The following is a 15,640-nucleotide window of genomic DNA, read 5'->3' as shown; positions in this document are numbered from 1 at the left end:
TCACCTGAATAGCGTGTTAAAACCAGAAAAGTTGCGATGCTTGATAAAACTCAAAAGCACTAGAGATATCAACAAGCCTTTTAGATTCAAACAACTATACTTTTAAAGTATTCATTTGCTTCAAAAATTAACCAACCAAAGAAATGTATACTTAAAAGCTATGTGCATGGACATGAACCAAAGATCTGGAAACATTTCATTTTCCACCCATTTTTATATTGATTTCTGAAATCAAAACTGACGAATAATCAATTCTAACAATGAACATTAACATCTTGGGCCATTATCTATGATTTATAAAACAAATTCTAACAATGAGTTGGTCCATCTCATTGCTGAATACAATATTTTGATGGCATATTTTTCCAGGCTTTAAGTTATTTTATTGTTCAGTGAAATATATCTACAGAGTATACCGTTATTATTATTTTTTCTTGATAATACATCCTGCGTGGAATTAAAAAATAAAATTAAAAGGAGCTTAAATTTAAATTATTTTATTATTTAAGCTAAAATTATAAATACTATTAATTTCTAGCAGCTGGAGCCCCTGCCAACCCCTGTCTCCGCCCTGAGTATAAATGTTTAACATTAACTTGGTATATTAATTAAATATGATAGCCTGAAGGTCCGTGGAGACATGTTTAAATTTAATATATCAACGTCTAAAAGTTTGAGATGAAAGCAATGTTATTCACGTGCCACACCCAATGAAGAATTGATTGAATGCCTCGACCAATCATAATAAACCTTGATATACTGTTATAATTATTTAGTCTCAACTCCTGAAGCTATGGGATTTTTTGTTTTGTTATTCTTTTTATTTATTTCTGTCACAGCGTTGACGACTCAGTCTAGATGTATATTTTTTTACAATTTAATTGCAGTCCCTTTTGACCATATTCTTTTTATCATATCAGTGTACCTCCTCATGAGTTTTCTAGAGAGATAATAACTATCATATTATTATTTCCAAAAACATATGTTATTAACTTCTTTTTTTTTGAATTTGAGAAAATTTTATTTTTTAAAAATATATTTTATAAGTCTAAATTAGTAAATAAAACCCTAATTATTTCAAATTCTTAAAAAAATATATACCTGAATTCAAAATTATTAACTAATATTGTCTTTGAGTTCTGTCGTTTTGATTTAAATTTTGTACATTATATCAGCAAGAAGGAGTACGAATTGCTTTATTATGTGTTTCTATCACACCTAATTATGTCTAATTAAAAAGAAAAAAGTTAATAATTTTCAACTCTTCACCCTTGCATTATTGAGAAAAAGAATCATACACTATTACATTCCCAAAAAACAAAAAAACAATATATGATGGGGTCCCAGCACTCAGAATGCAATCATAGCCACACAAACTCCTAGACGGCCTAAATCATCCTCACAACTCCTAAGTTTTGTGCGTGAGATTGTCCTCTCCAGATATATTTATTATGATCAAGAACAAAAATACGTGTAATTATCCCAATCACTCCTCTTCCCATGCCAACCATCCATTACAATTGCCATCAACGGAGCTGGCTTAAAATAGCGACTTGTCAATACATGAACGGTCGGTGAGCGGCAGCGTTTACCGTGCCCTTTAAAATCTATTATTTTTAATTTAATTTATTTTTGATAATTTTATATTTATTTTGAGATGATAATATTAAAAATAAAAAATATTATTTTAATATATTTTAAAATAAAAAATAATTAAAAAACAACCGGTTTTAAAATAAAAAATAATTTAAAAACAACCGCTACTATAATAACAAATAAGTTATAAGAAAATATTTAAAAGTGTGGTACTGATTACTTTGTAAAGTATTTTTAATTTAAAAATATATCAAAATGTTATATTTTTTTATATTTTAAATTTTTTTTGGTACATCAAATTAAAATAATTAAAACAATAAAAAATAATATTTTGAAAAACATAATTTCAAATGCAATCCAGGCTCCTGTGTTTGTTGTACCAATATTTTTGGTCCAAAGCAGCACTCTTTCCTAGTAATCATCTATAATTATATAATTCATGTGGATAAAGGAGGGTGGCTAAAGAAATTATAAAAACAGGATTTTGCGGAGGAATATCAACATCTCCTGCTGGAAGAAAAGCATGCGGACTACTCACTCTCATCAAAGGATGACAGATGTCCTGGGTTTGATGGGATGATGCCATGTGTAAGTGTCCATTTAGCATGGTCAGAAGCTTTAAATGTTAAATTAATATTTTTTAATAACTTTTTTTTATAATTCTAATTTTGATAATATAAAAGGAATTAAAAATACACTATACCCGATCACTATCTGGTGACTTTATGTAGGGCCGTTGTTGGATGGACCCCATTGGGCCCTGGGTGCTGTCACACCACCATTCCCATGTCTTCGTCCTCAGCAGGAGTCGAGGTTGTGAGCTTTGAGAAGAGCTAAAGACGCGGACAGCTGTCCTATTGAACGCGGTTATATACATCATCGTCATCAAGTAAGGCAGTCTCGTGGGCCTAATGTGGCCAAATTTACCCAACATCCTTGTCCACTACCAGAACTACCCCTCATATTGTAAATATCTAGGAGGGCAGTTTCGGAAATGAAAGTGCTTTTAAGAGCACTTTGCTTACGTGATTAAAAAGTATCGAATGAAAAAAAAGTTGATACGTGATTAAAAAGTATCGAATGAAAAAAAAAAAAAGTTGATCTCGTAAAGAGCACTTGTTTTTCATATTCCAAAGCCTTATTATTTTCGTATTTTAAAAATATTTTGTTTTTTTACTTGTTTCCAATTAATTTTTTTTTTATGTTTCTATATTGTTATTATATATTGATATTAAAAATGAATTTAAAAAAATTAAAAAAATAATATTTTAATATAAAAACTACTCAAAAAAATTAAAAAAAATAATATTTTAATATAAAAATATATTTTGAAAAACTACTTATTTCATAAAAGGTTAAAGGTTAAGTGAGAATAATTAATGTCAAATCTTAACTCACTACCTAGATACTCTAAAAAGTGAAAAAGTAAAGGCGCGCTAGTAGCAAGGTTGCAATTGTGTAGCGCCACTGGGGAGGAGTAACCATACTATACAATATTGGAAGCTTACGCTAAAAAGGAGTAGGATTATGAAGCCTTTGAAAAACATCCAATTTCAACTCAATCATTATGTTTTTGATGATAGCCAGTTTGAGTGAGATTTGCCACTCGGGAAACCAATTGGAGACACACATGCTCGGGGCTTAACTGGACTGCCCTTTATGATCCCTCGCTAAACAGTGCTACATAGACCCTCTACTCATTTTGTTGGATCCCAACTCCACTTCAAAACCAGAGGATAAAACGACGGGGCAAACCGTGGCGGGAAAGTTGAACAATGCCCTCCATTTTTTTTATCAGCAGCGAGTAGTATCCCTCCATCGCCATGGCTAGCAGCAACCACAGCAAATCGGAGCCTTCAAGCCGAATTTCGGTGCGTCAAATGGACCCGTGAGCATTGCCTTTATCAATACCTGTCATTTCCAGGACATCGTGCAGGCAGGTCTCTGTCCGTGTTCCTTCCCTTGCTCCACACTTGCTCTGATATTGTAGCAAGTCGTGATCCTTTAACGTTAACGAATCCCAGACTTAATTATCTGTGATCACGTGTCAATAAACTAGTGGCGGCAGGGGCACTCACTAATCACTATTTACACTGATTCTGTGAGTCAATTATCTTTAATTTGCCGTGTGAATTTCCAATCCAGCGAGTTTAATTAATTTCCAATTCAACGAGTAAATGTTGTTTTAAGGTGTTTTTTATTTAAAATCTATAAAAGTACAACTTTTTTTATTTTTCAAAAATTGTTTTTAACATTAAAATAATTTATTTGTTCTAAAATCAAATTTTTATAAGATGCTGTTTGAACCAACTCCCAGGAGCGTCTTATTACCGAAGCACGGATGTGTCGGATTAGCGTTTAAAATGTCTCACGAACAATCCCTAAAACATCCCTCCCAGTCAAATGTTAGCGTTTAAAATGTCTCACGAACAATCCTGATTACTAAAACATCCCTCCCAGTCAAATACTTTCAAGCAAGAAAAGCCAAGCACAAAGTGACAAGTGGAAAGGGCATTTTAGGGATGGCAAGCAAGCAACATTGCATAAATATGAATGTTTGGTCCGGGAAACGTGTTTACGCTTCACCTTATCATGAAATGAGAAACGAATGATTCACAGAAATCCGAAAGCCACAATCATTTTATTTATTTAACCTCTTCTGCCAGAGTGCTGCCCTCTCTTGTATTCCTTCTCTTTCCCTTTTCTTTGATAAAACTGCAACACTTTATCTCCTTCACTTCACTTTGCTTTCCTTTTTTTTTTTGTTCTTTTTCTGACACACCGATAAACTTTTGATAAGCTAGTGATCATCAGGGCTTGTCAGTTGGCAAATGGCTTCAGATGAGAGCATGGCCTTGCTTTCTTCTTCAGTTCAAGAAGATGATCCATATGATCATGACACGGATGATGGGTGTCAGCCTCCTAGTCTTCATAACCTGTCTAGGTTGTCCATTTGTACAAGTTCCATGTACACGAATGAAGATGATGATTATCAAGATTGTGATGGGATGAAGATGTTTCTTTCAAGGTTGTCTGCAGAGAATTTTGATGCGGATGAGGAACTCTCTGATGATCATAAAGAAGGCAATAACAAAAACACACTTGACCTCTCTTCAGATTCTGATGAAGAACCAGGATGCTACTCACTTCCAGCGACACCACCTAGGAGGAGAAATCGTGGTGGCTTAATAAATCAAGTACAGTTAATTGGAGCGAAAGATTATGCCAGTGAAAATGAAGCTCAAAAGAGTAGTACGAGACAAAAGATGAGAAAGAACTTGAGGAAAAGAAGGGTCATAAGAGAAAGGTGGATGGACAATAACAACATGAGTTTTAAAAAGAAAGAAGAGGAGATGACGGGGGTGAGCAATTATGGGTATTGTAATAGTTTTAGCGGGGAGAGTGAAGGTGGTGGGTTGGTAGTGATAACAAGGCCGAAAGGAGGGAGGAGGTCGTTGTGTATGGACTTGGATGAAGTGAAGGCTTGTAGGGATCTTGGGTTTGAATTGGAACATGAGAGGATGCTAGAGATGCCTGGTCGTGTCTCCCTTTCAGGATCTACTCTTGATACTAGCAGTGGTGGCAATTCTCCTATTGCCAACTGGCGCATCTCTAGCCCTGGTTAGTATACATTTACCAATAACGTCTCTTGACTTTCTCTCTGCACGGTATGCCTACACATTGCAAAAGATAGAATCTTTGAAATGATTTATGGACCAAGACTTGAGATGGATGATTAAGAGCTCTGAATATGACCAGCACTGTCACTAATTCGGACGAATTGCCGGCTGTTGAGTTTCACATACTATATTTTCAGTGTTGTTTGTAATGGCCTCAAAGTTAAAACTTTTGTGTCTAATTGAGTGTGGAATTTGTTATGCAGGTGATGATCCGCGAGATGTTAAGGCAAGGCTCAAGGTATGGGCACAGGCAGTGGCAATTGCATCTGCATCTCGACATGGTGGCGTCTGACTAGTGATGTTTGCGGATTCTAATCTATACTTTTTTGTTTTCATTTTATTTTGTGGGGTGAAGAAAATTTACCTTACCTCTTCATTTTCTTTCCTACATAAGAGTTTAATTTGCCTCTCTTTTCGTGAAGGTTACCTTCATTTTCATTTCTAGTTGGGTTCCTGGGATTGAAGTTGGAGTCAAAACATTATTTGCCCACTACTTTACTTGCTTTTGTACAGCTTCCCGCTGTTGTAAATATCACGTGCACACTGGGATTGGAAGCAAGAAGATGGTAGTAGACTTGAAAAACATAGTTCATTACTTGTAGTGTGATTTTGAAGGTTTTGTATACGGTTTGTCTAATTGTTTGTTGTCAGATTTGATTGATTTGGGTGCTTGCAGCATTTAGATTGAGATTATGTTACATTGTGTATCCAGAAAAGAAGAGCTACTTTTAATCTGGGCGCACATCCCTTTCCTTTTCAGGATAGAAACCACCAATGCACGTACTCACGAGCTAATTATAAAAAACTCAAGCATTTTAGGTCCAACGCCCAGAAATATTGGGTACTTATGTGGAAATCATCTCTGTATCCCATTGACAAACATAAACGCCTGTTCATTTTCTTCGACAGTAGAGTGCCTTGCATATTTCCGAGTACATAGACCCGGGCTCATGATGTTATGGATGTTATACCTTTCCCATGAAAATATAAAAGCTTGCAAAATCTGAGTTCAAATAGAAATGGAAAATAATCTACGCAGAACCCATGACACAGTCAATTTTAAATAAAACGCAGACAGATCAAAATTGACAACCCCTAGAACTAATGTTAAGTTCTTGTAAAATCTTCTGCTTGAAATGCAATAAGAAACTCAGGACCAGCTGCAAGAGCATAAGAAATGCAATGACCGTTAAAAATGGTGCCTTGAGCCAATGGTTTCATATGGCTGTGAGCAAACAGATCTACACACCATGTCTTTATCGATATGGACTTGAAGACAAATGTCACCGGACAAACTTAAACCCCGTAGAGATTATAGAACATAATAACACCAAGAAGATGATGAGCAGATTTAATGGGGTTGAAGTTAACCTTGTAGACTGGGAGAACGTTATGTTTGAAACAACATCACTGCAGAGGGAGATACTGATTTTAGTTTTCGTCAGTTGAAATTCAGCAAAATGGTGCATGAATTATACAGAAAGAAAAGAAACCGGACGATGATACAAGCTATCACCATTCACACGACTCGAAGCATATCACTCGTGGTTTACATGGTGACACCAGGGACAGAACAAATTAGTTTAACATATGTCCTCGGTAACAGCAATATTAACATTGTACCCATGTAAATTCAATTTTGGGATCTAAAGCCAGCACACACACACCATTTTTCAGCATAACAGTGTCATAGACTCATGATTCTGACAAAAGAATAGAGCGTTATATAGTGAACAGAATTTAAAATCTGTGATTGAATTGAATTTTCTGAAATTCATGGTTTATGATTGCTGAGCAGGAGGAAATGACAGCAGAAGCATGAGGCATGATGGCTGAACCATGACATTGGGTTTTCTATATTATCTCGAATATTCATTTCAACTTGATGCCCGGTGAACTTTTATGTTCTACTGGGACAGTAAAATACAACAGAGAGATCACATGTCCATACACATTAAGGAAGAGTGATGCTATTCACTGCATTCACCCCGCCAAGTGATGTCTTAATCATCACCACAAACAAATGTTCCAAGTTCTACATGTGTCAATCAGGGAAATGAATAAAGATGAAGCCATGAGGAACCGATGGATAAGTTATCACTCACTTGAAAACTAGATTATGGCATGTGTTGTCACAGGGATATGGACAGTCAACAGCTTTAACATCTTCTCGATCAAAATACCAGTCTCCAACAGATTGTGCAATCCTCTGCATAGAGTGAAATTTAATTAGTGCAAGTTTTTAAGTTCCATACATGCACGCATGCAAGGCATCCTTTGTGTGTTCATCGGATCACACTATAAATGCGAAATAATTTCATTGTAATCTGTCTGTTCTATGAAAAGAACAAGGGACAAACAGATCACATGTGAATATCTATTCTACATTTACTATAAAGCCTCTGTCTAAGAAATTTATCACCATACCTTGTTCCCTATACGTGGAGAATCATCAGCGAACCATGTATCTTGTCTCTCAGATTGGCAATGAGCAAAACAAGAATTTATGAACAAACCATTTTGATTGGATGATGAAAAGACTTTTATGGCATCCAGCATTTGATTCCTGAAGTCTGTTTTATAACAGAGAAAGGACAGACCACTATATATATGAATCATGAGTTCCAAGTCAAACTGAATATTGATGCAGGGGTTAAACAACCAAGCAAAAGAAAGTTTATTTCAAATTCTACCTTGCAAAAATTTGATCTGAGATGAATTACATTGTGCATTATTTTGTCTGCATTCTTTCCACGTACCATGAGGATCAGCCGCTGGTGGAGCTAAACTGGATCGCAGCTGCCAAAAAACAAAGAGAAGAAATTTTACTCAAGCTATCCAACTTTCAGGAATTGACTTGGCCCATAAAATGTAACTGCAGTGTTGATTTGATGTTTCACTAGTGTTCACATGCAATTTCTTTAGCCCTTATCCCAATGTTTGCTCTGCTGTTCATTCTTTTCTTCTCTTCGGTTTTCTTGGTTTTAGTACTATCTCAATTTTTAAACCGAGGACTCTTCTACTTGCCTTAGAAATCATGTGTCAGTCACATCTGCTGATGGCTCCTGGCCTTCGGCTCAAGTTGCAACAAAGAGGGGTTGAACAGGGAAAATTTTTATTTGAACTAAACTCAAACTGGTAGGTTTTGGCAACATGAAACATTTTTCACCAAGCCTCTACCCTCAGGGTAAAAAAACTAATTACAACATCTTTTTTCGAATGTAGCAAAAGACCTACTGTTTAACGGCATGATAGCTGTTTGAGAAAGTATAATTGTTACATAGTGCATAATCCTTTCCTTGTTAGCTATTAGAAAGAAAATTTGAAGATAAAATGATTACCTGCCATACATCATAGGCTGAATTGAGAAGAAATAGAGGAGTCCTTACAGCAGCAACCAAATTCTGGGGAAAGAAGCACTGAGGAGAGGGCGAGAATCATAAAATCTCTGACATTAAAATGTACTGGTGCAACTACTCAATAATCAAGCCAGAAGATTACCGAAGTTGGATCTAGGTGGTCAATACAAGTACTTGGCAGACTCTTTTGCACTTCCTACAATTTCATCCATATACACATGGTCAATCAATGACCAAGTACCAAGAAGAAATGTATTCAATGGAGAGATAATACCTACAATTTAACGCAGCGAAGAAAAAGGTGAACCAGCATATTAATAGCTATCATATCAAAGCATTCAGATTCTATAAGGATCACACAAAATGATTCTACTTAAAAAATTGCTTTCACCAGCATGGAAATTGTTTAAAGATATACCTGTAAGCTCACTACACCACTATAAAAGTTTTGCAGGGTGTGCCCACCTGATATATCCATTCTGCATGAGTTCCATAAAAAAAAAAAAATCATCAATGACATATATTTCAATTGAAGGTCATGCACTGATAGAAGCCATCAAAAAGAATTAAGAAAAGCTTCTTACGCATTGAGAAACATTCCAGCATCACTTAAGCATTTCACTTTTGTAGACTGTGGAAATAATTCCCTGAATTCATCACAATGAATTATGGATGCCAAGCCCCCAGCAGAGCATCCAGAGAGAAGAGCCTAAAATACATTTGTGGACTAAATTGAATGGAACTGAAAGAACAGTATAATGTTCAGAAAAGACATAACAAATTAAATACCTGAGTGGCATTTTGCATTCCTTCAGCCATTAAATATTCCATTGCAGCTGACCAGATACGCTGTCCTCGAAAATAAAGCTGTGAAGCCTGAAAAAGCAACTCAAAGAGTCAATGCAATTTCAAATTTTAGAAGGGAAAATAAACTTTAAACCAAACTACCTTGAATAAAAATAAAATAAGAGAGAATTGTATTGATTGATAATATTGGATTGTTACATATGGTTATATTTATTTAGTGAATACAAAAGACTAAGACAGCAAATCAAACCATATTACAATCATACACAATCTAATCTCCTTAATCTCCACTTATACTATAATCTTTTGATGGTCTTATTTGATTTCTTGGTTAACTTTAATTGCACCATAATCTTCTTTACATTATATTCTCTAATAAATCTTTCCATAGCTAGCATAAAGGAAACAAGACGAAAAGGGAAGCAATTCCTCCATACCAACAAAAACATTTATTGTCCCCAGTTTCAAAACAGAAGAACCAAGTTTGGTTTTTCGTATTCCTCTGTTTGATACTGTCATTCTTTGACATCTGTAAAATTTCAGGCCACTGAATCAAATTGATATATCTATTTGGGTCCACAGGAAAACAAATAATCAGCCAGCAGAGTTTCTAGATGAACCCCGTCAAGCACCAAAATTCCTGACACTCCTGCGGATTACATGTAACATTTGGCAAATGCAATGCTACAAGAACCTTATAGAATGCTAAAACAAAAAATATGAAGAAACAGCCTATGCTAAGGATCACTATAATACAAGACATGCTGCTTCAGTATGTCAGCATTGAAGTTATAAAATGCGCTCAAAGCACAGCTGCTGATATATCCGAGGACAGTACCTCTTCAATTAAATCATTTAACCAAAACAATTATCTTCAGCATGCCATGCAGCAAGAAGCCGATTAGAGCAATTTAGGCAAGCCCTTATATTCTATCTGTAACAGTTATTCGAGAAATAAAGTACAAGGAGCATACATTCCCACCAACCTCATTCTGACTGTCCCCGCTAAAAGATGCGCCATCACAATAACGTAACTTAACTCTGTTCCAGTTAAAGAAATCTGTATGCATAAGAAACCATCACTTTTACAAACAATGGATCACCCTTACAAACAATAAGCCAAACTCCTATTGAAATAGTCAGAGTATGGAGTTTCCTAGGTTAGGAAGAAACCTGGATTTTCTTCTGCTTTATCACTTAATATTCCAGTGAAAGGTAATTGCTTTTCAAAAAAATTTGATGAACCACGACGAGTAGTTTTGCGGTAAACACAATTTCTAATGGTATTGCACCACCCTCCTCCCTGCATCAAGCCAGAGACACCGAAAAGTGATTCACATTTATCAGCTATAACAAAGCATAAAAAAGAAGAGACAGAAAGACTAATATTCCTATGCAAAAAATGACAATTGGCTTGCTCTTGAAGATTCCAAACTTAAAAGACAAGGCTGCTGCTATTGTTGAATGGAATCTAACGAAGCCAATTCTGAAATATTGTTTCACATACCTCTAACTGAACGAGCCAGCTATCTTTTCCCGTTCCAGACCCACGATCCAAGTGGTAACCGGGCAGTGTTCCATCCAAACAGACTGGTACAAGAAAACGTAACAGTAAAACATCGAGCAGTTAACTTCAGATAAAACAAGAATGGCCTCATTTTCAATCTGTAAGATAATCTCCTCCTCTTTGAAGATATAAATGCAGTAAGATTACACAATATCACAGACTCTATTTAAGAACTATCACATCGTTAAAGCAATCAACTGTATGCCAAGCAAAGAAATTCATTCTTGAAAAGAAATGAGAAAAAATAAGAAAGACAGCCCAGTCAATCATTTTCACAGTAGTATTTGATAACAAGAGCATCCAATTCCAACAATGGACACAAGAATTAAGGAGAGAAAGGAAGGACCAGCGCCACTGGAATCAGCTCCCTGAATAAGAGTGAGGCCGACCATGAGAGGTTTATCAGTAACAGAGGAAGAAGGTGAGATAGCCGCATGGTACTCAAGGAAGGAAAGGACTCCTTCCCTATCTTTCAAATCTTGAAAAACATGGTTAGATCCACTCAAAACATTCCCAATTAAAGTAAACAAGAACAGGGACATCACTTGCACCTGGTGCATCCTTTCTCTCTCTTTGATTCTGTTATCTAGCTACACACACACTCACTCTCACACACACACACACACACACACAATTTTGCCTACACTTGGCTAAAGTTGTTTAAATGTCGTGTAGCATTTGAATTTTCTATATAGTGAGTTACTGAAGATGAAATCCGGTATCTTTTTGTAACGAGGCAATGAACCTTCCTTTTGCTGAGTTGCCACTCGCTCTCACTCACTGTTTCAAAATTAACGATTTTAAGCGCAAGTCAATAATTATGCTGTTTGGCACGGGAGACCATTGTCGTTTTTTTATCTTTCTTTTTATTAATTGTTTTTCTTTTTCACGTGGACGTCAAAGTTCAAAGCTCGCGTGGCTGTTATCGTCACAAAATTTATTCTTTCCTTTCCTTTCTTCTCGGGTTTTTTTTTTTTTTTAAAAAAAAAACTTCTGGTTCTGTCAATCTTACAAGGCAAAATTAACAAAACCTAATATATAATATATATTTATTATGACTAATTTTTTATAATTTTTTCTTTTATTCTATTTCAGGATCCCAACATCATTCTTTATTTTAAAAATACTCTTGCTTTAAAAAGCACAAGCTCAAAAACTAATATTATTTTTAACGGCATATCATGCGAATCACCGTATAAAATAAAATAAAAAATTCGACTCCTGTTAACCTTTTCATTTAGTTAAGTTTGGATAGGATATTTTTTATATTTAAATTTCATTTAAAAAGATATTTGACATTGTAATTAAGTAGTGTTTTTAAAAAAATATGTTTTTTAAATTTTTTTTGGATTATTTTAATGTATTTATGTCAAAAATAAATTTTAAAAATTAAAAAATATTTTTAATATATTTTCAAATAAAAAATATTTTAAAAAATAACTTATATCACCATACCAATTATTACCTTGTTGCCTTTCATGAAATTACTTTTTTTTTTTATATCCTGAACATTCTAATTGTCAAAGAACCATGATTTATATTATTATTTAACACACCCTTTAAGTGAAAGCTCTTTAAACTTCAAACTTGTACAGACCTATATTACATTATGCTTAATTTTTATCAAATAAATGAAGATGGTGAGATTCGAACTCGTGACCGCTTGATCATCGATGCTCTGATATCATGTTAAATAATCATCTCACCTAAAAGCTTAATCTGTTAGGTAAGATCCCAAGATATAATTGATATTATTTTCTAACACTAATATAAATTGGCATATAAATTTTATTGAACTTTTCCTGTTATTAGAGAATACTAATCCTATTTTTTATTTTATAAATGCTAATTCAGTTTTAAATCTAATATATTTTTCTTCATAAGTATAGAACAATTTTGTTCATAAATATTACTCTAGAATTAAGATTTTTTTTATGGATGCTATAAATTTGAGTTTAATGCATGAATATTTTTTTTTTAGATTAATGTGGATGTTTAGATAGGTTAGCTTGTGTATATCTCAACTAATTTTATAAGTTCTAAACTTAATAATTATATAAATTTTCAATGAACTTAAAGTTTGTAAAATTTAAATTGATAATTTTTTAAAAAATAAATTTAAAATTTAATCAATTAACTTTTCCATACATGTTTGATTTCTCATGAAAAAAAAAACTAGAACCAATACCTTCCCATCAAAACACCAAAAAACAAAAGATGTTCAGACAGAGAAATTGTTTGCCATCCAAGACTTTTGCTCTTCATTGATGGGTGATGTTTCAAACATCTATTATTATTATTATTAGTTGGTTAGAAATCGAATAATTTACCTTCCCAAACCATGTTTTTAAAAGTTGGCCCATATAATAGGAGGGAGGCCTCCTTTAATTATGGCTAGAAATCTCAGCAGTTACCTTTATTTATCATAGTGAGATGGGCGACCATAATTCTACATATAAATACTGTTGCAAGAGCAATGAGTTTGGTTCGTAATTCATATATTGAGGTGAATGTATTGATCTTCACATAATGAATCAAAATACTTAAAGGCAAGGAGACGAGGTAAAGTGCTTTTATTCAACTAAATATGAAAACATTTCTGGAGAGAGAAAAAAGTGAATTTTAAAGAGAGTGCAAGAAATTAGAATGAGGAGAAGGATGGGTCAAAGAAAGAAGGGAAGGGTAACGTTGAGAAAATTAACAAGGATAATGGGCTAAAAAGGAAAATGAGTGTGATGTTGAGAAAATTGATAAGAAAAATAATAATAAATGCAAAAAGAAAAGGATTAAAAATGTTGTCCATGGGTAGTTGTTTCTTAGCATACAACAAGTTATCTGGTCGCCCAAGCTGATTAGATTACTGACGAGGAATGTATTTTTTTCCATAAAAAGTTATTTATCTGGTCACAGGTAAATGGACATGAGCAGAAAGGCCTGAATAAAAAGTATTATATGAACTGAAGCCCAATTCAAAATATACATGGCCAAGTCACATAGCTTAATTATAATTTATTTTAATTTTGTTTATTTCACTTTATTTTATCTTTTAATATCCCAATAAAAAAAATCACGCTTTAGATTTTTTTTTTTTGTTTCTCTAACTTTTTCGTGGAGAAAAAGAAAAGAAAAGAAGAGACCATAACCTAAAAGTCTAAGGCTCAATTAACTTAACCTACAGCCCATTAGCCGTAAAAGACAGCCCAGAATAATTAAAACCCACCACTCAAAGGCCCATTAACCTAAAAGTTTTTTTATTTTTATTTCTTTTAATGAAATACAGCCAGCATGATGGTAATTATTTTCGAGTATTATTCTTCTATATAAGATAAACGAGATATCAGAAACGCATAATAATTCGCCACCGTGAGGATTAAAATAAAAGCTACAACGTTGAACTTGAGTCAGGTACATCTCTGGGAGGAGGGTAAAGTGTCGAGGGAGCAAGCAATTAAAAGTTGGTTGTTTCCGGAAATTAATTTTTAATTTGGCGAGGAGGAGGTAAAAAAGAATTGGATAGCTGAGACGGTAAATTAGACAGGGTTATTTAATGTGTTTCGAGTTTTAACTTCTCTGCCTACTAATAACAATAATCACGGATCGCAGGATATAAATTTTCTTATGCGAGCCTAGTTTGCATAAGCGATACTTTACATATAAAAAAATATTAAAAAAAAGAAGAAGAAGATTTTATTTATATAAATTCTCTGTTAGTTCGAGTTGGTGCCATCCTAGCTTACCTAAGAAAGAAGAAAATCTCGATTTTTGCAAGGGGCGTGACTTTCTAATTTTTTCATCTTTAATATTATTTTAAATTAAAAAAATATTATTATTAATCTGTTATACCAGTAGCAATTACTAATATGCTAAAATATTAGTTGTAATTGTGGTTAGAGTTGTTTTTTAAATAATTTTTTTATTAAAAAATATATATAATAATATTTTTTATTTTTTAAAAATTATTTTTAATATCAGTATATTAAAATAATTAAAAAATATATTAATTTTTAAAAAATATTTTTAAAATATAAAAACAAAAGAAGAAGGAGGTTAGTATTGCAATTTGATGGTTGATTTGATAGATATTAACATTTGCATGAGATATATAATAGAATATTATTCTTTCCTATTTGTCATGCACCGTATCGAAAGAATAATCGTTATCTCTAGATTCTGTTGCTTTATCATATCCCGGATCGATTCCTAAATTCCACTCGAGTACTTATTCTCGATCTCGACCGCCTACCTAGCATATTTCCCGTTGCTTGCCCAAGCATCGACCCGTTCCTTTTCTTCTTCTTCTTCTTTTTTTTTGCTTGAATTTATTATGACGTCGATGCAGATAAGAGGTATATTTTTTACAGAATAAAATACGTTATAGTATATTTTTTATTCCTTATTTTTAATATCATCATATTAACATAATTTTAAAAAATAAAAAACTATGTTCTGAGAAGAGATCTTAAAAAACATATATGCAACCAAACCCTATAGTGCAAATCAATATGCGAAAGTGGGTTGGGGATTTGGCAAGTCTCAAAAAGCACTTGCAAAATCTAAGACGGTGACTGATAACAGAATATAGTGGAAGATAATGACTTGAACTAGTTCAGAATTGTACCAAATGCAAATCA

At 33.6% G+C, this 15,640-nt stretch overlaps 2 protein-coding genes across 3 annotated transcripts; one reads left to right on the top strand and one right to left on the bottom strand.

The window, feature by feature from the left end:
* The first annotated feature begins 4,163 nt into the window (after window positions 1–4,163).
* LOC105136395 (uncharacterized) lies at window positions 4,164–5,995 on the top strand. The gene is made up of 2 exons (XM_011041709.1): window positions 4,164–5,217; window positions 5,480–5,995. The coding sequence occupies exons 1-2, from the start codon at window positions 4,428–4,430 to the stop codon at window positions 5,566–5,568; spliced, it is 879 nt and encodes a 292-aa protein (XP_011040011.1). The 5' UTR covers window positions 4,164–4,427; the 3' UTR covers window positions 5,569–5,995.
* Window positions 5,996–6,239: 244 nt separating this feature from the next.
* LOC105136378 (uncharacterized) lies at window positions 6,240–11,798 on the bottom strand. Of its 2 annotated transcripts, XM_011041699.1 has the most exons (14): window positions 11,356–11,798; window positions 10,950–11,032; window positions 10,616–10,745; window positions 10,429–10,502; window positions 9,425–9,511; window positions 9,220–9,344; window positions 9,054–9,114; window positions 8,778–8,831; window positions 8,618–8,695; window positions 7,970–8,075; window positions 7,704–7,849; window positions 7,382–7,485; window positions 6,526–6,686; window positions 6,240–6,436 (listed from the first exon to the last, which is right to left on the bottom strand). In XM_011041699.1, the coding sequence occupies exons 1-13, from the start codon at window positions 11,567–11,569 to the stop codon at window positions 6,560–6,562; spliced, it is 1,389 nt and encodes a 462-aa protein (XP_011040001.1). In that variant the 5' UTR covers window positions 11,570–11,798; the 3' UTR covers window positions 6,240–6,436; window positions 6,526–6,559. The 2 variants fall into 2 exon arrangements, with proteins under 2 accessions (XP_011040001.1, XP_011039993.1); XM_011041691.1 differs by having other exon boundaries at window positions 6,240–6,686.
* Between the last annotated feature and the right edge of the window lie 3,842 nt (window positions 11,799–15,640).

The sequence above is a fragment of the Populus euphratica genome, unplaced genomic scaffold, assembly GCF_000495115.2.
Source record: "Populus euphratica unplaced genomic scaffold, PopEup_1.0 scaffold2.1, whole genome shotgun sequence".
Lineage (NCBI taxonomy): Eukaryota > Viridiplantae > Streptophyta > Magnoliopsida > Malpighiales > Salicaceae > Populus > Populus euphratica.
Note: the sequence above shows the minus strand (reverse complement) of the source record. Positions and strands in the feature narration are given on the sequence as shown.

Excerpts from the sequence above, each read along its gene's own strand:
- LOC105136395 (XM_011041709.1), top strand. The coding sequence starts at position 4,428 with ATGGCTTCAGATGAGAGCATGGCCTTGCTTTCTTCTTCAGTTCAAGAA. Across the intron at positions 5,218-5,479 it reads CTGGCGCATCTCTAGCCCTG|GTGATGATCCGCGAGATGTT; the intron begins GTTAGTATACAT and ends TTTGTTATGCAG.
- LOC105136378 (XM_011041691.1), bottom strand. The coding sequence starts at position 11,569 with ATGCACCAGGTGCAAGTGATGTCCCTGTTCTTGTTTACTTTAATTGGG. Across the intron at positions 8,076-8,617 it reads CAGCCTATGATGTATGGCAG|CTGCGATCCAGTTTAGCTCC; the intron begins GTAATCATTTTA and ends GTTTTTTGGCAG. Across the intron at positions 6,687-7,381 it reads TGCCATAATCTAGTTTTCAA|TGATGTTGTTTCAAACATAA; the intron begins GTGAGTGATAAC and ends CTCCCTCTGCAG.